Source organism: Carettochelys insculpta, chromosome 4 (genome assembly GCF_033958435.1).
Source record: "Carettochelys insculpta isolate YL-2023 chromosome 4, ASM3395843v1, whole genome shotgun sequence".
Classification (NCBI taxonomy): Eukaryota; Metazoa; Chordata; order Testudines; family Carettochelyidae; genus Carettochelys; species Carettochelys insculpta.
This window is the reverse complement of record NC_134140.1, coordinates 123,322,520-123,347,313: the sequence shown is the minus strand read 5'-3', so window position 1 is coordinate 123,347,313 and position 24,794 is coordinate 123,322,520. Positions and strand designations below refer to the sequence as shown.

General features: G+C 44.3%; 1 protein-coding gene across 3 annotated transcripts in view; it reads right to left on the bottom strand.

Moving 5' to 3' along the window:
* WDFY3 (WD repeat and FYVE domain containing 3) overlaps positions 1 to 24,794 on the bottom strand; it is a 284,323-nt gene that overhangs the window by 68,003 nt on the left and 191,526 nt on the right. For all 3 annotated transcript variants that reach the window (XM_074993680.1, XM_074993682.1, XM_074993681.1), the window contains 7 exons: positions 22,280 to 22,513; positions 21,694 to 21,793; positions 18,299 to 18,459; positions 15,853 to 16,082; positions 14,664 to 14,773; positions 10,502 to 10,684; positions 13 to 170 (listed from right to left, as the gene is read on the bottom strand). In XM_074993680.1, coding sequence (XP_074849781.1) covers positions 13 to 170; positions 10,502 to 10,684; positions 14,664 to 14,773; positions 15,853 to 16,082; positions 18,299 to 18,459; positions 21,694 to 21,793; positions 22,280 to 22,513 — 1,176 coding nt within the window. The remainder of the gene's footprint in view (positions 1 to 12; positions 171 to 10,501; positions 10,685 to 14,663; positions 14,774 to 15,852; positions 16,083 to 18,298; positions 18,460 to 21,693; positions 21,794 to 22,279; positions 22,514 to 24,794) is intronic.

The window sequence follows — 24,794 nt, the reverse complement described above, 5'->3', positions numbered from 1 at the left end:
AATACAAATTACCTGTGTAGAGAGATTATGTTTGCTGAGCCCACTCTCCTTTCGGTTTCTCCTTGATCCAGTTAGCTTGGAAAGGCCAAACCCACTGCTGACCCGTGAAAGCTTTGATTGTGTGGTTGGAATGAAAGATTCCCCTCTGCTGATGAATTTCTTCTCATGGGCTAGAGTATCAAAGAGAGTGCTGATGTTATTCTTCCAAAATAAAAACTGACAGCTCAGCTGCAGTTCTCGAATGCTTTCCCCATACTTAGGTTGCTCTTTCCGAAAGGAAACTTACATCAATTTACCCTTTTTCCGTGTGTGTGGAACAGGTATGGTTGTTACACACAATACCTGGCACAAATCCATGAAAGCAAGAAAAGTGTATATTACATTTAGTTCTCAAACTGAAGTCAAGTCAACTGGAGGAGACCTCATTCCCTATAAATCATGTTGACTGGCAGTAAATTATGTGCCTATCCTTTATCACTATTTATCTTATGAGGTCATTTCTGCTACAGAATTAGAGCAAAGAGAAGTTACTCACCGTAGTAATGATGGTTCTTCGAGATGTGTCCCTGTGGGTGCTCCACGATAGGTGTCGGGCTCGCCCCGGCGCCGCAGATCGGATCTTTCCTGCAGTTTCTGCCAGACCGCGCATGCACCGGTGCGCGCCACTCCCTTGCGCGCTCCCGGCCACGTGCACGATCCAGTCCCCACCAGTTCCTTGACCGACCGCCTCGGATGCTCCTGAAAAACACCAAACAGAGATCCGAAGCGGGGAGGATGGGCGGGTGGTGGAGCACCCACGGGGACGCATCTCGAAGAACCATCGTTACTACAGTGAGTAACTTCTCTTTCTTCCTCGAGTGTCCCCGTGGGTGCTCCACGATAGGTGACTACCCAGCAGTAACCCAAGAAAGGAGATGGCTAATCGGGTTATGTGCAGCTTGCCCCCGAAAGGACCGCTGTCGAGACACGGGTATCCTCTTGGAATACCCTGTGTAAGGCATAATGCTTGGCGAAGGTGTCATAGGATGACCATGCCGCCGCTCTGCAGATATCTTTTAGCGCAATGCCCTTGAAAAAGGATGTTGATGCTGCCACCGCCCTGGTGGAGTGAGCCCTAGGCGGGGCCAGTAGAGGATTCTTTCTAAGTTCGTAGCACATTTTTATACAGGATACGATGTGCTTCGAGATTCTCTGCGAAGAGAGACCTTCTCCTTTTGATCTGGGAGCGAGAGAGACTAGGAGTCTATCCGTTTTTCGGAAGGACTTAGTCCTGTCTATATAAAAAGCCAGCGCCCTCCTCACGTCCAGGAGGTGTAGGCACGCCTCTTTGTTGGAGTTATGCGGCTTTGGATAAAACGAGGGTAAGACTATAGGTTCGTTAAGATAGAACTCTGAAGAAACTTGCGGAACAAAGGCTAGATGCAGCCGTAAGGTTACCGCCTCCTTCGAAAATACTGTGCAGGGTGGCGTTGCCATAACTGCCGCGAGCTCACTCACCCTGTGAGCTGACGTGATTGCAAGAAGGAAGGCCGTCTTTATCGTAAGGAGACGGAGGGAAACTCTGGCTAAGGGTTCAAACGGTGGTCCCGTTAGCGTGTTAAGCACCAGGTCCAAGCTCCACGAAGGTGGAAGCGGTTTCTGAGGGGGGTACAGGTTTACCAGCCCCTTCAGAAACCTGGTAACCATGGGATGGGCGAACACCGTGGGCCCTTCCTCTTCGTGTCGGAAAGCTGATATAGCGGCAAGGTGGACCTTCAACGAGGATAGGGAGAGTCCGCCTCTCTTGAGGTCCAGTAAGTATTCTAATATTACAGGTATAGGCACAGCAAGGGGAGCTAATTGCATGGTAGAACACCATGCAGTGAATCGAGTCCATTTCTGCTTGTAGGTCTTCCTGGTGGAAGTCCTTCTGCTACTTTCTAGGACTTGTTGCACTCCCTCCGTACATCCGCCCTCTAGGGAGCTGAGCCATGGATTAACCATGCTTGCAGTCGCAGGCCTCGGGGGTGTGGGTGCACTATAGACCCCTGGGCTTGCGTGAGCAGGTCCGGCGCCACCGGAAGGGGCATCGGTGGGCAGTCCGACATGCGCAGGAGTAAGGGGAACCATTGCTGTCGATCCCAAGTTGGGACTACTAGGATCATGCGGGCTCTCTCTCTCCTGGCTTTCTGCAAGACCTTGTGGATGAGCACTGTGGGAGGAAATGCGTAGAGCAGGGGTCCCTTCCACGAGATCGCAAATGCGTCCCCCAGGGACCCCTGTCCCAGTCCTGCCCTGGAGCAGTATTGTGGGCACTTCTTGTTGCGATGAGTGGCAAACAGGTCTATCTGGGGAAACCCCCATGCATGAAAAATTGGTCGTAGCAGATTGGAACGGATCTGCCACTCGTGTGTGAGTGCAAAGTGCCTGCTCAACTGGTCTGCCTGCACGTTGTGAGCGCCTGGTAAATACGAGGCTTTCAAAGTTATATTGTTGGCGATGCACCAGTTCCACAGGCGGACTGCTTCCGCACATAAGGCACGGGACCGAGCTCCTCCTTGTCGATTTATATAAAACATGGTGGAGGTATTGTCTGTATTGATCCCGACTACTTTGCCTTGTATATGCTCTCGAAAGTGTCTGCAGGCGTTGAACACTGCTCTGAGCTCCAGTATATTTATGTGCAGCGACTGTTCCGTAGGGGACCACAGTCCCTGCGTCACCTTTTCGCCCATGTGTGCTCCCCACCCTGTGTGGGAGGCGTTGGTGGTGAGAAAAATAGAGATTTGTGATTGATGGAAGGGTACCCCTGTTAGCATGTTCTTGGGGTTCACCCACCAGTGCAGGGATTTGCGCACCTCTGTCGTGGACGACACCACCCTGCGGACGGTGTGTGCTGCCGGTTTGTAGACGCTCGCCAGCCAGTGCTGCATGCTGTGCATATGCAATCTGGCGTTCTGTACTACGAACGTTGCTGCTGCCATATGGCCTATCAGCTGTAAGCATGTTAGAACCGGCACCGTGGGGCTGCAGGTGATGACTCGTACGAGGGAACCAATGGCACGAAAGTGGGCATCTGGTAGATAAACCCTTGCTGTGATGGAGATAATGCGTGCCCCTATGAACTCTATGTCCTGTGTGGGGTCGATCTTTGACTTCGCAAGGTTGATGACCAGGCCCAGCGAAGAGAACGTGCCTGCTGTAACGCGTATCATGCGTCGTACCTCTTCCTTCGAGGCCCCTTTCAGTAGGCAGTCATCCAGATATGGGAATATAAACACCCCGTCTGTGCAGGTAGGCTGACACCACTGCCAGGGTCTTGGTAAATACTCTGGGGGCCGAGGAGAGGCCGAACAGCAGAACCTTGTATTGGAAATGTTCTTGTAAGTCGAGGGCTGCGAACCAATCTCCATCGTCCAGTACCGTAAGTATAGAGGCGACTGTGATCATCCGAAAGCGTTGTTTGCGCAAGTACCGATTGAGGCCTCGAAGATCTAGGATGGGCCTCCAGCCTCCTGTTTTTTTCTCTGTAAGGAAGTATCTTGAATAGAACCCTTTCCCTTGAAGTTGCTCTGGCACTCTTTCCACTGTCCCTATAAGCATAAGATGGTCCACCTCCTGCTTGAGTCTCGCTTCGTGGGAGGCGCCCTTTAGATGGGGCCTGGGTGGAGGTCGCGGCGGTGGGAGCGACTGGAAGGGGATCGCATAACCCGTGGCTATGATCTCCAGTACCCATTTGTCTGTGATCTTTTGCCACTGGGCGTAGAATGGTCGGAGGCGATGATGGAACATTAGCTTTGGATGACATTGCGCGATGGTAGTGATAGTGCAGCCCTCGATCTGTCCGTCAAACTTGTTGCCTTTGGCCCTGCCCCGAGGAGGCACGGCTCTGTTGGGAACGTCGCCTGGGAGTTCTGTACTGTTGGTGCTGTTGATGCCGCCCTTGCTCGTAGCCCCTTTGGTAGTGAGCACGCTGGGGTTGATACGGGTATCGTCTTTGCTGAGGGTAATACTTTTTCTTCCTGTATGGAGGGGTATAAATCCCCAAGGTTCTGAGAGTAGCCCTTGAGTCCTTACTGGAATGAAGGACCGAATCAGTTGATTCAGCAAACAACTTCTGTGTGTCAAAGGGGAGATCAACGATCTTCGCCTGCAGATCCCTCAGGATACCCGATGTCTGAAGCCAGGATTCCCTGCACATGACCACTGCCGTAGCCGTTGAGCGTGCTGCCGCATCTGCTACATCCAGGGCGATCTGAACTCCTGTCCTCGAGGCTGCGTAGCCTTCCTGCACGATGGCCTTCAGCACCGGCTTCTTATCCTCTGGAAGCGAGTCCATGAGGGAAGTCAGCCTGGAGTAATTGTCAAAGTTATGGTTTGCTAGGTGTGCTGCATAATTTGCCATTCTCAACAGTAAGGCAGAGGAGGAGTAGACCTTTCTGCCGAATAACTCTAGCTTCTTGGCATCTTTGTCCGTTCCCCCTGTCTTGTACTGAGAAGTTTTCGACCTCTGTTGAGACGATTCCACCACCAGAGAATTTGGTTGCGGGTGACTGAACAGGAACTCCATGCCCTTCGCCGGGATGCAGTATTTCTTATCCGCTCTCTTGTTTATAGGCGGAGCGGACGCAGGGGTCTGCCATATCATGGTAGCGGACTCCATAATTGCTTCGTCGAGCGGAATAGCTATTTTGGAAGAGGCCGGAGGTCTCAGGTTTTTGAGGAGCTTATGGTGCTTGTCCTGCACCTCTGCTGTTTGGATGCCTTGCATAAAGGCCACCCTTTTAAACAGCTCTTGTAACTGTTTGAGATCGTCCGGGGGGGTGGATGTCCCCTGGGGCCGTAGCCTCGTCGGGGAAGGATAGAGAGGAACCGCTAGGGTAAGCCTCTCTGGATCCCTCTGGGTCCTGTTGACGGTGATACATCTTCTTGCTGGAAGCTTGCGAGGGGAAATCTCGGGGTTCCAGAATCAACTCCCCCTGAGATATTTGCGTTTCCGTCCCCGTCCGCGATTGCCCTCGGGGATAGTGAACCGTCTGAGGGGACCTGTCCCTGGGGGTATGCCTATGGTGTCTATGCCCCGCATGATAGGGGCAACCATGGCAACACGGGCACGGTTCCTGGGATGGAGACCTGGACCACTCTCGAGGCGCATACCCCCGGCATCTGGGGGAGCGAGATTGTCTGGGTGATTGAGACAATGGTGAGACTGATTTGTGATAGTACTCCAGGGGGTCAAATCCCAGAAAAGGCGAGGGTGGCCCGAGCCATGGTGACGCTGGCTGGAGGAACAGGGAGGGAGGATCAGGGTAGACTGGGGAAGACCCCTGCCTCCTTGTTGGGGTTCGCAGCATAAGGGGAGGGCTTAGAGAGAGCAGCCCTGCAGCCCTGTCTGGAGAAGGGCTGCGGTGCCGGGTTTTCTCTGCTGCCTTTCCCCTCCCCTGTGGGGCTGACTCCACCCCTTTCCACGCCAGGGATCTCGGCCCTGCTGTCGGCACCGCGCTCTGCACGCTTCACTGCGGTGCCGCGCGGGTGGTCTCCCCCAGCGCCTGCACGCCGCATGCCTGCGAGCTCTGCGCCATCGGTGCCCCGGGGGTCTGTACTGCTAGCTGCGGTGCCGCCGGTTCTGGCGCTTGCCTGGCCGCCACTCTGCCCGCGGTGCAGGCCGGCTGTTTGATTATCAGAGGCTCAGCCTCTGCCACGTGCGCTTCCGCGCCGCCGCCGCTCGTCTGTGATTGCGGCTGGGGGCTATGTGCTGCACCCGTCCCGCTCGCTGTGGCTGCCGGCAGGGATTGGGTTGGCGAGAGCTTCCTCTGTTTTTGCACTGATGGGGTGAGGGAAGCCGCCTTCCTTTGATGGGCCCCTGCGGGTCCCTCTTGTTGGGGCCACTCCGGCACGTCTGGCTGGAGGGCCTCGTCAAAGAGCAGCATTTTTAGCCGCATTTCTCTGTCCTTCCTTGCTGTAGCCGTGAGCTTTGCGCAGAAGGAGCATTTTTGGGTGACGTGAGATTCCCCCCAGGCACCTAATACACTGACTGTGCCCATCGGAGGACGGCATAGCTTCGCGGCATGACTCACACTTCTTGAATCCTGAAGAGGACATTGCGGTGAGTCTTTGAGTTGTTAATAGGGTACTTAGCACCTTCTCTGTGCTTGTTCCCCTCTCGGACCCAGCCTGCCGCGGCAGAAGGCCTAATGGTCTTACGTCCCCGGGCCTCCGCTGCTCCTCTTGTTACTAAGGCTTTTATATACTTTTTTTTTTTTTTGCGCAATAAGAAAAATAACAAGCCAACAAAGACTGAAAGACTGAAAAGAAACTCTAAAAACACTTAAAACATGAAATACGCTGACTCTGGCTGCAGCCTGAGCGGATTCCGTCTGCAGCCGATGGCGGTTAAGAAGGAACTGGCGGGGACCGGATCGCGCACGTGGCTGGGAGCGCGCAAGGGAGCAGTGCGCGCCGGTGCATGCGCAGTCCGGCAGAAACTGCTGGAAAGATCCGATCTGCGGTGCCAGGGCAAGCCCGACACCTATCGTGGAGCACCCGCGGGGACACTCGAGGAAGAATGGGTATTATTCTGCGTGTACCAGCCCAATCAGTTATAATGTCATATCTTCAGAAGTATTTTCATTAATTTATCCTAGTGTAAATTTTATAAAATTATTATTTGAGGCAGGTCTGGGGACTGAACGTCAGTAAGTCGTATTGTCAGCAGCTCTAACACTATGGTTCCTACGTTAGAATGAGGACAGGGAACTAAACAAAGGTTGGGGTATTAACTGGAATTCAAATATATTCAGCATTGTATCATGGTGTTAATCATAGATGGAAGGAGGTATCTTAGGCCCACAGCACTGAGCTATTTGCTGGTTTCACATTTATTTTATTGGACAAACTTAATTTCTATGAGTTACTGTTTATTCACATTTGAAAAGAGCTAGTGACCAGAGGAATTTTAGGGCAACAATCCAGATTAGTCGCAGTTTTCTGTTAGCATCCCAGAAAAGACAATGCAAGTCCAAGTTCTTATTCATTTCAGTGCTAAGTTTTCCTAATTTACTTCTCTTTTTGAAGCAGCAAATATTAAATATGGTTGTGAAACTAGAAGATGAGAATAAATGAACAAATACTCATTATTTAGCATGACTGCATAATAAAAGCTGGCCTGGATGACAGACAAAGCGTTAAAGCGGTTTGCAGGTTCTCGTCTTCACACTTCTTCCATCACACCTTGCCTTTCCAAATGCTCTACAGCTCAGCCAAAACTTCCACTAATATTTTGTCTTAATTAGTCTATTCTGTCCTTTTAATTTTTAAAAAGATAAATGGCAAGCATTAAAACTAAATCATGGAGAGGCTTCATAATTGTATGCAAGTCCATAAATAAGATGGCTTCCTGAAATAAGCTTGAAATTCTTGGCGTTCCACATCTGTCTGGACTTGCATTGTGGAAATTGAGCATTTACAAAAGATTGCCAGAGAGGTAAATCTTCAGGAGAGCTGTCACAATAGGTAGCTTCTGAAAAAGAAACAGGGTAGACAGAAGGCTACATGTACAAGCCTGGGAAGAAGTATGTGAGGTACAAGGAAAAAGCAGGGTATATTAGGAGGGAGGCAGGCTGGTAGAGAGGAGATGAAGGACAAAATGGCAGCTCCCCTAATCATAGTGCCAGAAGAGGTTAAGTCAGGGGTCTATTACTGTGCCAACCCTGGATAGGACAGACTGTGTGGTTTAAGGTGTGATGCACATATGATGCAATACCATAAAAATTAAGAAAATTTAAAGAGGACTCTACTTAATAATATGCATTATTTATTCTTCCATGCAGGATTCCTCACTACAGGTCAAACCTCTCTAATCTTGCACCTTGGGATCTGACCAGTGCTGAACAAGAGAATCTTCTGGTCCATGGAAGGTCAATATTGTCTAGCAGATTACCAACATTTCCACTGCTTACTGGGCTCTTAAAAGACATTAGGGGTAAATGACAGCTAAACAGACTGAGAGCCAGGACTGGTGGCTGTAAACAAACTTGATGGGACCATGGGAAACTTGGCCACACATGATAAGTGGTCATACAGCTAACTACCATCATGACAGATTACGGACACTGCTGGACAAGAGTGTGCTGGACTGGAGAGCGTCAACCTGTATCACAATTATCATCTAGTACAGCTCTTATGCCAGAATCTGAATTCAACCTTTATAACATCACTGAGTTAAACCATAGACACTATAAGCCTGCTCAGGCTCCAGTTCCTGCAGACACAGGATTATGTCAGAATCTAGGCTCTCATTTATTTAAACAGAAGGAAGTTTCTAGTTTCAAGAAAAACTTAAAAACACAAGCCAAGCACAACTGATGCAGTGTGGCCAGCCTGAGTCCAGTTCTTAGAGGTGTAATTCTCAGAGGGATTGAGAAGTCTATTTCAAATGCATTCACAGCTCTGGGGAATTGTACTAGTACCTCAACTGAGGACTCCCCGTGACTGGCCCACACCCCACCCATGGAAATGCGTCTTGGCTGGGGGCTCCAGCTTGCTGCCACTCCTTCCTCTTCAGGAGAGATAAAGGTGGCCCCTGCTGCTACTTCAAAGGAGAACTGGTCCCTGTTTCCCCTTTTGGAAGGAGGGAAAGCTGGCCTCATGCTGGCCCCCGACTCTCTAAGGAGAGGGAGCCATCTTCCATCTCCACTTCAAGGTGGGAGGTGGTAGAGCCATGGTATAGTTGTGGAGCATCAGAGCAGATAGTGTCTTAGCGTGTCTAAGCACCAGATTTCCTTAATTCAGCCCTGGCCCCTATGGATACCAACCTCCAAGCATCAGATTAGTGCCTCAGCCATGCCTGCTGCATGTCCCCTCTCTCCATCATGCTGTCCCACTGTACCACTAGCAGTTGTTACTCGGTATGTTTGGAAGGTAGTTTGGTAAAAGGAGTGTTAGATATCTGGCACCCTTCAGGTGCATGGTTAGGGTTTGTAGACTGTGTCGCACAGCAGTGATAGGGATCATGCCTGTGCATAGAGTACATAGAGTACATTCTACAGGGATTTAAAGCAAAGTGGCTTAAGAATTTGCTAATTGCTAGATCTCAAAGTAGCTTTAAAATGAGACATCATCCAATGGGAGTATTTCTGGTGGATTCTGCCCGGATTAATATTAGGCTTTTTTTTTTTTTTTTTAAAAACATTTTCACCAATGCATTAGAAAAAAAATCACTGCTGACAAAATCTGAAGATCACAAAGGTTGGCAGAAAATAACCACAAAGACAAATTACTCATGCAAGAGATCTGAATCACTTGGTAAACTAGTCCCATTCAAACAAAATGTGTTTTAATAAAGCCAACTGCAGTTGGTACGCCAAGGGACAAGGAATGCTCATATTTCCAGAGCAGAGGATTGTATCATGGAAATCAGTAATTCTGAACAGGATTCAGGGGTCATTCATCCCAACTCTGGTGGGCAGAGCCAGAGAACAGATTCCATTAAACGTGCTCCAGCTGCTGGTTTTTGTTCTTCTGGTCCTGGTCTTAGCGACCCTGAAAATCAGGCACCTAACCACTTCAGACAAGCAGCATGTGGATCCCCTCTGGGCATAGGCTTGTCATATAACTAGCACTGCTTAGCCCCCTAAGAACACTTCATGCACTAGTGATGGGGGAAAAATTATCTGGAGCGGGGTAGGGGAGAACACCCCAACTGAAACTTACTATTAACTACAAGAACTAGTAAAGCATGAGCTGAATATGCAGAAAAATGCTAGGAATCACGATTACTGGTAGTAAGAAGAACTAAGCAGGTACAGGATCAGCAAAGACCTATGTACACTGCCATAATGGAAACTCTAGGGGGTTCCACAGGTACCTCTAGTGAAAAACCTTCTGGCAGTCATGCAAGTGGTGTGCACACCCCCCGCCCACCTCACTGGAATAGTCATGAGCAATCACCTAAAAATTTTCTCAGTTTAAGATGCATCAGATACTAAAAGATTCTAACCCATCACAGAAAGGCTTTGCAAGAACCATTTGTTGAAAGCAGTACCAGAGCAAATTCAAATGGTAAATAAAACATCACTTTTCAGCAGAAAGGACGATTAATCACTGGAACAAACTACGGAGAGAAGTGATAGATAAATCTTGATGTTCTCAAATCAAGACTGGATGCCTTTATGGAAGATGCGCTTTCGAAAAACAAAAGTTATAGGACTCAGGGCAAGCTAACATTTTAGTCCATGCAGTCATATTTTATTTATGCCACAAGTGCATGTTTTTTTCTAATCCGTCTTTTATTGCTAAATATTTGTGAACTAGTCTGCAATTTGTGCCATCGTTTGAGAAACATACACCAGTTTGTTAGGCAGAGGTGTTGGTGTGACTATGGTTATACATACCAATAAGTGCTAAACTCATGTATTCAGAACCCATACATCCTAAATTCATTATTAAGGGTACAAAGCAAGTGAGACTGAATATCTGGTGTATTATATTTTGGAATAATATACATATTTACATTTACTCTTACCCAAGTGATTTTGCCAGCACTTTAAACTTGCTTCTTCAATAAAAGGCCTTGCAACAATTATATCCACATGGCCACGGTCATTGACAGGCAGCGTGACTTTGAATACCTCTTCTAAAACTTGTTTCTTACTGTGAATTAGCTCTGTCCACACTCTGTTTATGGCTTTTAAAAGAAGCTGGCGACCTAAACAGGTAAAAAAATCATACATAGTTAATTTTCCACTATATTTTGGTGCTTCTGCAGTGAGTATTAACAAACAGAGTGAATAATTAATACAAAAATATGTATCTGACAAAGAAAACTTTGTATTTCCTGCATGAAGAATGTCTGTGACCAGACTGCTTTTTACACAAATTCTTTGAAAGCACTGGACAATTTTTTTAAAAAAAGTTTTCCTCCTTCGGTGCCCTGCTGAACCAAAAACACTTCAAAGTAGTCATCATTCCAGCTGTGTTGATTTACTTGAGGGATTTTTTTTTCCCTCCATATAAATCACAGCATTGTTTCCGTTTCCTGATTGGATGAGCAAGTCAACAAGTTTGTTGCAAATGCACTGATGTGTATTCAAAATTTAGTTTCTACAAATTCTTGAACACACACCTTTGAAGTTCACATTCATTCTGCTAACCCTGAACTCAAAAGTTTTTGGGAAACAAACACAAATAGGCATAACCATAGCCAAAGAAAATTCATATCACAACTCAAAAATTAATTTACAGTATTTGTTCAATACTGATAATCAATCTGGAGCTCAGTTTTGGAGGTAGTCTGAAACAAACCATGTTCTTTTGAAAAACTGCAGAAAGTAGTTCCACCGTAAGGATCCCAAGCTCTCTAGCTCTTCCACCAGAGTTAACTGCTATCAAGAAAGGGCTTTTCAAAGAAGGCTGAAGGAGAGAAAAGGAAACTAAGAGTTCAAATGGTGATCTTACGAAAGCAGAAAGGAAGAGGTTCAGATCCCAGTGACTTGTTTTGCAGCTGCAGAGAATGTCCTTATGATGCCTTCAATCACTGCAGTTGTAGGGCAAATAAAGACTGAGTAGCCCTCCACTGATGGTCCATTTGTAAAGGCTGCTGAGACTGTTCACCAGTGAATTCATCACCTCTGAGATGCGTACTGCTGAAGGGGTGATTCCACGCTGATGCACTAGTTCCAGAGGTTCAGCATTTCTCTGCAAAGTTGGAGTGGATCTTACTTCCCCTTGCTTGGTTTGTAGTAAAAGAGATGCATACTGATCTCTGTGTGGGTAGAAATATCTTGAAGACCTTGTGAACTGCTTGAACAGGTTGATATGTAGCCTGGATTCCCGAGAGGACCTGAAGCCTTCGCCTCTTAAATTGTCAAGATTTGCTTCCCAGCCTAATAAGGAGGCATCTATGATCACTGTGTTTGTAGGAGGTACAGGGATGAAGGGGAACTACTCACATATTTTGTCCTTGTTCTCCCAGAAGGCTAGTGTTGTTGGCATGTCTCAAGTAAGACAGAAGCTCTTGGAAAAGGAGTCCGTTTTTGATGCACAGACTGATAACCCAAGTGAAGGCACTTTAAGTACAGTAACATATATGTACCATGTGGCCCATCAGGAACAAACAGAATAGGCTGAAATTGGTCAATGAGATTCCCTGGTAGCATGGAATTGGTCCTGAGGTAAGACAGACCTGGCTGTCTGAGATCAGACCCTTGCCAATGAATTCTATGGTTTGGCTGGTGTGAATATGGACTTGTCTAAATTGGCTTAGAGTCCAAGTGCATGGAAGAGTTAAAATGAGATAGTAGATGTTACATGTATCTTCTGTTATAACTGACTGGTGAATAGCCAGTCATCCTGCAAAGGAAGTATTGGTCTTCCTTGTTGGTGAAGACAAGGAAGGGAGGCTGAAAGGGGGCATGCTGTAGTACAAGCGTCCTTGGCTCACTGAAAAGCACAGAAATGTTCTGAGAGAGAAGTGAATGTCCACACGAAAATATGTACCTTTCAAATCAAGGGCTATAAACCAGTTGCCTGGATTGGGGAAGAGTATCATAGAGGTCTGAAATTGCTCCTGTGAGGGACGGCAAGAGTCAGGCTCCTGCTCCTGTCAGTGGCAGCAGTTGATCCTGAGTGGCAGGGAGCTCACGCCTGGCTCTGGGCTGCCTGCCATTCAAGGGAGCAAGGAAACTTACCAGTTCCGTTGTGCCAGTCAGTTTTCCCACTCTCGTGAGCAGCGAGGAGCTGGTGCCTGGCTCCCAGCTGCCTGCCACTCACAGGAGCTGGGAAACTGACCAGCGCTGCTGAACTGGTCAGTTTCCTGGATCCCTTAAGTGGCAGGCAGCCCGGAGCCATGTGCCAGCTCCCCACCACTCAGAGTTGCCTTAACCCAAGATTCATACAACTTGAGTGCGTGCATCTCGGGGTTCTACTGTACTGCCTTTTCTCCACATGCTCTGCCGGTCTTGGGGAGGGTCAGAGAAAGGGGAAAGGTGGACTCTTTTTCAAGGGTCTGCTACCGGATTTCTTCCTCCTCTTTGTTCCTTTCTTTTTATATTCCTCATGCTTCTGTTTGGTGGAGGACCTGTGTTTGGTGAAGAAGTCCTAACTACCCGTACAGCTGTGTGTGCGTGCATGCGCGCGCGCGCACAAAAAGGCAGGCCAGGCAAATGTGCAAGCCTAGTATTTAGAACATAATAGGTACATGAAATAAACAGGAGATATGGGGCAATAGCAATGAAATTACACTGAACTAACAATGCAAGCTAAACTACAATTTACAGTATTCAGAGATTCTATATAGGTGTAATGAAGTAGAGAAAATGGACATAAAAGTTTCCAGCCAGATTGTATGCTACAGCAAAGGAACTGGACAGGCAGTTGGTCTGTGCCACCCTTTAATGTCCTTATCCGAAAGCCTGAGGGGCAAAGTTTGGGCATGGATACTACTTTTAAAGAGTTTCTGGTTGCAGATGCATATCCCCCTACAGTGAATACCCACTGGGGTCAGCTTTGACTGATGCTATGCAATGAGTACACTGGGGAAACCACCATGAAGAAAATCAATAGTTCTGTCTTCAGAGCTAAGTTTCAGTAATACCTATAAAAATAAAGGCTAGGGTCCCATGCTGAACAATGAGGAAAATCAAAAACATTGAATAGGAGTTCATTCACTGAGCACTATCCAGTCGGTTCATGGAATGAGGCAGGGGTCCTGTTGAAAAAAAGTATGCAATCACATAATCAAACAGCACTATAATGCATGTGCAAGAGGGAATGAAATTAAGATTGCACATGCATCTTTAAATTCTGCCATTTCTTACTTCTGAGACTTTGAAACCACAATAATGTTCTTTTAACGTAGTTTTTTGTGTATGTAGTAATATGTATAACCATCACAAAACTAGAAATGCTCACTTCACCAAATCTTCTCCGCTAAGGGGTGGTCCTGACAAACTGATCCAGGTGAAAAAACTGAGGAGTGTACAGAATAGGAATGTGACTGCCACATTCTCTCTCTCTGGAATAAGGACTGACTGTGAACTTAACTTCTAAATGTGCTACTTTCAGATCTTTCTATTACACCTATTTCTGTTCTTTATTTGGTTCTTTTTTCTTCCCTGTTTCTCATCACGTATCGTACTTACTCGCTTCAGTGCTTTTCAACACCCACTTGTGATAGGCCCAGTTTCTCTCTGAATCAAGTTAGTAGCTCATTTCCAGTGAGCAACAGGTGCTGCTCTTCACTGAATTATATACCCTATGCCTAATCCTAGTTATTTCTTATCTCCGTTTACCAACATGTAGCTGACAAACTCAACACTATTCATTCACATTGCACTAGCCTCTGTATATATAAACAAACGTTGCTTGTAATAATTAGCATTGTTAACACTTTTAATGGCCTTTATGCCTGTATAAGGAAGGGACTGAAAAGTTCTTACTGTTTTGATAAATAGATAGCTGACACTGAATGCACCTCAATATTTCTGTGAATTGTGCTCCCCCCCCCCCCCTTTTTTTTTTTTTTTTAATACATTTACCATCTCAGCTCACCACCCTCTCCCTTCCACCAACAACCTGACAATAACGGGAAAAGGACTGGTGGTGAGGAAGGGAGGGGGAGGAATGAGAACATTTTAAGAAACCAGAGGTCTTAACAGAAATCTGAGATCTAGCTGTTTTTTTATTACCTTCACTAATATCTTGATTGTAGACTCCATCTGGTTCTATGTCAGAGGGGATCATAATGTGCCAAGTGGTCATCCTAGCTTCAGCTTCCAGTCCAAACCCATCAACACTGCTACAATAAATTTAGGATGAACAGAAATGGACAGAGTTTAGGAACTGAAGTGTTTAATCTTTCTGTGGTATCAATAAACTGAATCGATGCATACTGCTACAGGAGCAGAGATGTGCTTCTGGTACCTCTCATTTTGATGGTATTACAGCTGCACTCAGAGCTGCAGTTTTATGATGAAGGGTACAGTTTTCTACTCATGTTACAAGGGAAAGACAGTGGAACTTGTACAATTCAAATTAATGACAAGTGTCTTTAATGGGAATCTTTAGAATATAAACAAAAAATCTACAGGAAGACTATGAAAATCCAGGAACTTCAAATTTGTGCTCCTGACCTTTACAGACAGTGCGAGGCAGGCTATTTGGTCAAGCATTTGTTGATATGGATCAAAAATTTATTTATAAGGGAGGTGGGGGGAAGCGAGGGAGAATAGAAAGAAGAGGCCATTAATGCTGTTGGCTTAGAGTCGATATGATGCCTGATTATATGTAGTCAGAGCTTTTTTTTGTGCTAGTACTTGCCAGTAATGAGTACTGACACCTTGGCAGACTCAGCCATAGGAGTGGCTGGGGTGGAAGCTGACTAAGTACCAGCTCCCTTTTTTTTTTTTTTGTTTGTTTTTTAAAAAAAAAGGCACTGTATGTCATTGATGTTATGTGCTCAGATGTTAAGGCAATAACTGCACAATAAATCATTAATTGCGAAATAATTCCGGTCCTTTTTTTCCTCAAAACCCATATCTCATTTTGATTATCAGTCCTACTTCCTGTTTCACTGTAGTTGTTTTCAGACACTTGCTAGAGATAATTTACACTATTGAAGCTTAACAAGGCTGACAGACAAGATATGTTTTCTGTACCAACGTCTGAACACAAATATGAAAAATGAGATTGAATTATTTCCCTGAGATTGTACTACCCAGTTGTAATTTTGTTTCAAGATGAACCATTTCAGTTATCTTGCACTTTCCAGGCAAGTAAGCAGAGTTTGCCAGCTGTTTCTGATTCATTAGCTTAGAGAGGAAGAAGAACTGTACAAGACTGACTCTAATATGATGAATTTAAGTCTCAGGTGCTTACCTTCCCATATGCAAATTAATCAAGCAGTGAGCTAGACAGCAGATGAACTCCTGATCATGGTTCCCAGGTCCTAGAATTAGGTTTCTGTTCACTGTAAGGACCCTTAGAGAATCAAGGAGAGCAACTTGCTGAGGGACAGTTTTGTGTGCCCTTGAGAACTGATACAAGATGGTCCTGTTCAGGCAGTGATAAACAGCATCCAGTGATAACCCCTGAGATCTTCTTTTTGACTTATGGAAAATACAAAACAATATCATGTCAGCTAGCGAAATCCCCACACAAATATATTTCTTCAAATCCTATACTGTTAAAAAAACAAACAAAAGAAGAAACCTTTCATTTAAGAAAACCCCCCCAAAAAAAAAAAAAACCAAAAAAATCACTTTGTATTGATCAATTCTCCCCTGCACAACTCCAATACGCATTAATATTTCATCTGCCTGTAAATAAGAACTGAACTCTGAGGTAATTAACCAAAATGCTATTTTCTCATCTCCACAATGATTCTTCTCGATTAGCTTCAGTCAAAAAGAAAGAAACTTTGGACTCATCTTACTACAGAAATTCTCCCACAAATCTGTACTAGTTTAAAGGTAAATTAATCTGAAAGCAAGTTTAACTAATTCAGTTGTAAACATGGTTCTGAAGATATACACCCTACCCATGCTGCAGCATTGGTTTTAAATCTGAATTATTGGGAAAATAATCCCAGAATAAAAAAACTGCCCTCTTCATCAGGCACTCAGACACCATAATGACTCAGACAGGTACATTAGCAGTCACACTATAAAAATATTATATCAGAACACTAACTCACTACATACAAATGCCAACACACTATGCTAAAAGGTGCAGACTCAAATAGGGGGAAAGTAAAACACTGACAGAAAAAACCCCCCCATGTATTGCTCTTTTAATCTCCTCTCCCAGTTTGGTGTGAGAATGTTTAAGCTCTCTGTATGGAAACCTGCAAATCCTTCGGTACCTAAAAGTCCTACACATCTCTGGAATTTTCACATACAAAGGATCTGCAAGACACCTTAAGATTGTACAGTTCTTCAATTATGTGACTAAAGATTCTGCCAAATAATTTGTGTAGGGCCTAATATCTTAGTGATAAAGGGGAACTTTTGTTCTGAATTATAAACAAGCAATCCAGTAGCACCTTAAAGACTAACAAAGTTTTTAGGTCATGAGCTGTTCATGGGTAAGACCTACCATCATGCTTACCATCATCACACAGAAAAAGAGAAGGTAGGCAACTGTTCTTATCTCCACACTTTCTGTTAAACGCGTAAACTACACCAGTACGTGAGCTGCACGGCAAGTTTACACATGGCTCACAGAGAGAAAATGAAAACCCATCTTTCATGCTTATGTTATATCAACTTAAAATGCTTTGCACACTAAGGAATTTCCAAATTTCCTCCAAAAAAAAGGGGGGGGCGGAATTTACCTAACTCTTGCAACTGTTGTTCTTCAAGATGTGTTGCTTATGTGAATTCCAAAGGATTATGTGCATGTGCCACACACGTGATCAGATTATAGTTTTTACCCTAGCAGTACACATCAGGTCAGCTGTGTAACCCCTGGAGAAATGCCTCCCTGGACACTGCCACGTATTCTATTCTTTCTTGCTGGAATACTCTGACACAGGGGAGGTGGGTGGGATATGGAAGGACATGAGCAACCCAGCTCAAAGAGCAATGGTTACGAAAGGTAGGTAACCATTTTTTCTTCTTTGAGTGATTGCTTATGCGCATTGCCAAAAGGCAACTCACAAGCAGCATCCTTGGAGGAAAGTCGGAGTTCACCAAGTTCCTGGCTGCAGAACTATCCTACTGAATGCTGCATCATTCCTTCTCTTGTTGGGTGATGATGTAATGCAATGTGAACATGTGAATGCAGGACCAGACAGCCACTCCACATATGTGTTTTCTGGGAAAAGCTTTTATATATGCTAGGGCAAGAACAAAGCAGTCCCATAAGCATGCAGCTTCTAAGCTATTACCTGTACACAGGCTTAGAGATAGGTGTAGCAGCAAAAGCCTAACAAGCTTGTACACCTGTGTGGAAGGAAAAACTGAGGCACACTGCCTCGTAGCATTGGTGGCTAAATGCTAGTGCACCTATCTGGGGGCACTGCTACATCCCAACATATTTTCAGGCCTAGAACACAACCCAGGGAATGTTTCTGGTGTGATGATCACGCTGCTGACATCTGCCTTCTTTCTCCCTGGAGCGCCACACCACCTTGTCATCCTGAGTCAGATCCTCAGGTCACCTTCAGACAAGGCACAGAGTTGGGGTTATCATCCCCACCAGCAAAGTAATGCAGATGCTGATTAACCACAGCTCCGGGAGGTAGTAGTTTTAGGGCACAGCACCTGGGAAATCAACCCCCAAAAGCGGGCACTGTAGTAATACTACTAAGACAGCTTGTTACCTGTGCAATTAGTTGAATGATGAAATCTACAAGAAGTTTGGACTCCTTATTGAACATGCCCTGCCAAAGCTTATCCACCACACGTTGTGTGAAATAAAAGACATTGTTCACCAGCACCTGGTAACTGCCTCCACTTGTAATAGGCAGAGATGCATCTTCACCTGAATTACGAAAGAAAAAAATATTTAAACAACAAAAACCACTTTCCTTGATCACCTATTTGTCTTCAATATGCCCAACAGCTTTCTAAAGACTAACTTCTTTATTCTGCAACATGGAAAAAGCCCTACAAACATCTGAATGAAATGCACACTGGAATTGTTAGTCAAACAAAAAGAGCTAAATGTTGTATTCAAAGACACTTATTAGCACAGATCTAAACAAGGAAGGAAGAAAAACAATGCCACGCTTGCACATGAAAGAATTTTATTAATATTTGTTCGGTCACAAGAAAGGCAAGGAAATGTGATCTTTGTGTATCTGAACTTATTTTCAAAGGCTTTACTCACACAGCAGAGCCACACAATTATAATTACCTGTGTTCATGACTGATTGCAAGACATCAATAACATTATCTTTTGTATCAAAGTTATGAGCAAGACATAACAGAAGAATCAGGGACACCTGGTTTTGTTCACCTTCTGGATCGCAATAGCTAACAAGACAAGCACAACACCCATGCCATACCCATGCCTAAAGCTGTTGAAAGGAGTCAATAAATCTGAGAACTCCATGAAGTTGCCTAACCACAAACTCCCCAATAAGATTTTACCAAAGGAAATTAGGTTAGATAGGGGAATAGCTGGTAAGACTGTTCCCATCAAGAGATAGTTCCTTAAGCACTGAAACCTTCTCTCCACCATTTGAGGATTCCTGCAAATTGGTCACCCAAAGGAAGGCTTTAAATCTCCATGAATGATGCATCTCTACATTCCTCTGCTAAATTTGTCTCTCACACATACACAGTGTGTAGCACCATGGACCCAAAAGATCGTTATTGTAATACTAACCACCACAAAGTTAATTTGAAACATCAGTTTTATAATAGGAAGGTTTATCTGCATTTTGTCTAATGCCCAATGGGGTATGTATTCACTTGCTAACATGAACACCTATATTTCATTTGCACATGAACTAACCAACTGCTAAAGAACACCTACAGCCAACTTGTGTGTGTTTGTGGGGAGGTGGGGGCTCTGCTTCATGACAGGAATAGCAATTGTGCCTCAGAGTCTGCCAGACACAAATTGCTAGAGTGAATTAGCTTTCTCAGCAGGATATACATCTGCTGAGTTTCTGAGCAGAAATAAGAATTCAGAAATGAATGCATGTAAGGACTTTCAGATGGAGTATGCTGTTTCCTAGAAACTGTTCTGTACACAGTAATATTGGTATTATTTGTATTAAACAAAACCATTTCCTAACAAATAACAGATCTAAGTTTACAATAACATAGTCCACTGTTTGTCTTACACATTCATTTACTGTTCATGGCCATCATCACAAGTTCTGCTAGCAGTTTATTGTTTCCTTGTGGCTAACTAGTAGCTGAATCTTATGCTGCTGAGAGGGAAATAAGGATAACCCTCCCCGCTTCTGTAACTTCCTGTTGCTGGCCACAACAAGAGTCCCAGCAGTTAGGGGAATACAGGCATACGGTTTCAAATTGTTTTCCTCCTACCCCCAAGAGCAACTGGGTGAGAAGCCAATGGGGCATGACTCTGACCTCCTCCTCTATAAACACACTAGGGTGCTCAGAGGATCATGTCACTATTTAAATAGGTTTGATAAATTACTTGCCTCCACCTCTAAATGTGAGCCCAGAAGGGATGGTGCCTCCCTGAGTCACAATGCTTTCCCATGCACACCCAGTGCAGCCGATTTCTGCATTGCTCCTTACTAGGGGTTCATGAACATAGCACTACCAAATCCTTTGTAAATACATACAGTGATTTTTAAAACACAGTTGGTATCTTGTTCCACAGGGCCCTCCCCTGGGAAAAAATTAAGGGCCAATAGAAGTTCTACTCCAATTGTATTTTATATTTTAATAGGAGTGCTTATTCTGAGGTGCTGTAACATGCTGATTGTGTTTGCCCCAGACTCCCCACCACTAGCAGACGCTGATCTTGCTGGGAAGAATTAAGCAGGTTGTGTTCACTCATTAGTGCAGTTCACTTGTTACCCTGATTTATAGCTAAGGGAAGAGAGAGAACAGTCATCTTGCCGATATTTAGAAATTAGACAAGACAAGTCCTGAAGAAAGAAACCCTACATAACCAAAGGGAGAAGGCTTCAGCTGAACTGAGATAACTAAAAGAGCAGACAAACCTGAGGAGAAGGTTTGATTTGGGGTTTCATGTATTTTTATTGTAGAATTACTCTTTTAATATATTGGACCCTAGAATATTTAGTTTAGTTTGAAAAGAGAGAAATCCCCATCCCTGAATGCTTCTCCAGTCAAAAGGAGATATTATCCCCAGAGATGACTTCATAAACAATTTTGGAGAAGGGAAGCAACCTTGGATGAGAATAGGCTGCTGCCATTTTTAATAACCCCCTCTACAAAATCTTCAATTGTTGAGCAGGGGACAGTAATAATTTTTTCCTTTCTGTCCTCCTGACACCAGACTAGAAGGAAAAGGAAGGACAGGGAGGACATCAATATTGCCCTAATGAAAGTGCTAGTTAGAGGAGTTAAGCAGAAAACCCTCAAAGGCCTTGGAGATCCAAGTTTGTCCACGGAGGAGGGATTGGGGAAATAGGGCAAAGTGAGAATTCCTAGGGACTCCAGCTGATGAGCATAAAGTTAACTGGGCACTTCAGCAGGGACTTCCCTGTACTAGTCTCAGAGGCAGCTCACTGGTCCTCTGACATTTGTCAGCCCTTCACACTGCCATCCTGACTGCAACATTTCCAGAGAAAAAGAGATCGCATCCTGTTGTGTTTGCTCAGACCCTTCACAATGAGGCTTTAATCCCACAGAGTTATCTTTGCTTCTGCAGTAACAAAACAAAATAATGAAAGGAGGCAATCCATGCCCTAACCAGCACTAAACCTGGGGGAAGTGCCAATGGGGCAGGTCAGGGATGATAAATTTTAGTCCCATTTTCTTTTGCCTCCTGTCTCAGCCAAACTTAATTGTAAAACATGCTTCAAACTCCTAAGAGTTCACAGATTGGGCATGACACAGTTTTGCTGTCACCAGAGTAAGAAAAAGTAGCATATCCCCTTCTATACCAAGGAACAAAAAGATACAAAAGGTAAGGCAAACCAAATCTTAAAAGAAGGGAAGAAGAAATTAAAAACAAAACCAAATCACCAAAAGACTAATATTGGCTTTAGAAATGGAGAAAGGAAGACATATATCAATACATTAAAAGGAAATAAATTACCCAATAAAACATCAGCTGCAAGTAAGTGGTCCATCACACTGTCCAAAATGTAAGTCTGAAACTCTTTCTGCTGTGTCCTTGTTGATCTTTCAGGGGAAGCCTGCAACACAATCAACAGAGAAAGATGTTTTAAGGAAATAGCCATAGAGAACAGAAGATGATACCATACGCTGACAACTGCGGTTACTCCATGGAGATTTTCACCATCTTCAGTACATAAAAAACTAAGGACCTTGTCAAATATTTTTTTTTAAATAGATAAAAACATCTAATTTTTGGAACACCTATGGCAGGCACCCATCCAGCTCTGGGAAGAGAGGGACTGCATGATTTTCCTCTCACGTCTTACTTCTAAACCTCTTGGAGTACACTTACCGAATTACAACTCTGCTTTACGTTTACAGGAGTGAGTACATAATAGTGTCTCTAACCTTGCAGTGGCTGATATTAAATAATTCAAAACCGATACAGAAATCAAGAGTACTCCTCATACTAAACCTTTATACAACCCCAAAAAGCACCCATACTTGAACAAGTTTCACGTGACATTTACTCTATAATAAGAGCAGGAAAAACAGAGTCCTACCTCTAGCAGAAGGTCTATTAGTGGAGTCTGCTTGCTAGCAGGCGTGAGGCAGAGATTATCAATTATCAGCACGCGCATGAAATCAAACACAAACTTCTTGGCAGGATGGTTGGTTAGGTAGGTCTTGGAGCCCACATTGCAGTACTCAGATTGGCTCCTGTTCATGCCACTGTCAGCCGAAAATGCTCTAAACTCTTCAGCTGGGGAGCCTACGTCATCATCAAGATCAGTAACCTATAGAAAAAAAAAGTCAACATATTAAAACTCTACTTCAACAATATGGAATAAAACCAGTAACCATTATGTCAGAGTTATTTATTTATGTCCCTGCAATCCTCTCTCTATGAAGGTGCCTTTTTTGGAAACATGGTCATTCCCAGGTTTCATCTCCCCAGTTGGAAACATGATGAACTCCCCAGCTCTCTTTTTATGTATTTTTTAAAAATATAAGTTGGTATGCGCGTACACACACACTTTCGTGTTAATGAAGAATATCATGGCAATGCCAAAAGATATCCTTGTTATGTACTATTATGACCAATATAGTGAGATTCCTGATAAAGTATTTTAAATACAATCTAAGAGAGACATTCCAATTTCCCAGGAATTTTTTCCCAAATTCACTAATGGGTACACTGTCATCTTCTGACAACTATTGAGGTTTACCAAGAGTAAGCAAAATTTCAAACACTAGCCAAGTACCATGCACATGTGCGAACTATAATACATATGTGTTACTTAAAGGGAATGCAAATTTTGAAAGACTGACAAATACTTTTTGCTCTACTATCCACAGACAATATTTGGCTTTTTTAAGTTATCTCAAGATCACAAAGGAGTTGGAAAGAGATCTTTTCCTGATATTCCCGCATCTCCTCATATTACTGGAGTCATTCCATTTAATGTAAACAGCATTACAGATACTTAATTTCAGTCATGCCTGCATGGGGGGTGGGGGGGGGAAACCTAGGAATGCAATTTCACAATTAGCAATCCATTCCCTATAAAGAAATTTGCAAGACATTTATAATTTCATTAAGAACCACTCTGCTATATGTAATATTTTCAGCTCATGTTAACTAAACAAATCAGTTGAAGTGAATGAATTATGAGTGCACATATTTTAAACACAAGTTAAATTTAAAAAGGAAGAAGAGAATCTGTACCAAAGACACATTGTTATGTAGATTTCCAACTCTGTGCCTATTCAGTCTGGGATTATGTGAATAGCTGCATCAACTAGTAGTACTTTGTGAAGGAATATTATTCTCTGTTAAACTTCTTCACATCTCTGATTACAATTTTGCCAACATTTCAATTAATAAAATTGTATTATACCATTACCCCTGGAGAATCACTCATTTCCTTTACCTCCTTACTCTGGAAGTACGAAAATGTGATCTGTAATGTGACATTCAGAGTGAAGCAGCCAGGAAAAAGGAATTTCCACCAAGCTGTGTATAAAAAAGGCAACACAGACAGAGTAGCTTCTGCCTCCTCTTTGGGTTTGAATGTAACACTTATAGGAACATCTACACTGCACACCCCTTAGAGCACCCTGTAGAGCCTGTAAACTGTGCATCTTCCTTGCACAAGTGTAAACACCAGTGTAGATGGCACGGCATTGTTAGGGGAGAAAAGCCATGCCTGAACTCTTAGGGTATATAGCCCACACAGCTCTACATGCTCAAGCAAAGCCTCCACCTGTCCACTGGGCGATTTTTAGCTGGTACGTAGTGTTCTACTGCTGGAGTCATATCTCCACTACAGGAAAACCTTCAGCAGGGAAGAGGTGGCAGATCCCTTGTGCTGGCGTCTTTCTCCGTTGCCTCCCTGGCCAGTCTTTCACTGACTTGTGTGCCATGCTCCACAACTGTGGATGCAGCTTGTTTTCACTGCTGCATATGGCTGTATCTTACTACCTGTCATTGGCAGTGGCACCCAGTGTAGACATAGCCTGAGAGTAACAGAGGAAGAATGGCCTTGGGGTTAAGGCACTGGTGAGGGACTTGGGAGCACTCTGTTTGTAGTTTCAGGCTTTCCCACATGCTTCTTTCTCTGACCCTGGTAAGTAAATTAGCAAGCAAGTAAATTAGGATATTTGTGTCAGTTTTTCCACCTATAACGTGGGACTAACATTGCTGAAATGGGTAAACTCCTTAATATCTAAGAGGTGCACAGGCACAGTGCACAAAAAAGTATATTCAATAAAACACATAAATTTCCCCAAGAGCGATGGCTTGAAATTTCATAGCAGATTGTGCAGCAGATATCTGACCATCATTTGTTCATATTAGGCCTGATTAATTTCATAATTTAATTAGACATTAATATATATTAAATGGTGAAAAATAACACAGTCTCTAAGTCACTGCATACGTAAGTCCAGCTCAGATCTCAGACTGGCAACAATGTCTTTAAAAATGGAGTTCAGAAATGATCACAGACCTCAGAGAAGTACGATGTGACCTAGCTGTAACAACCACCACACATCTACTTCTACATCATGAAGGGG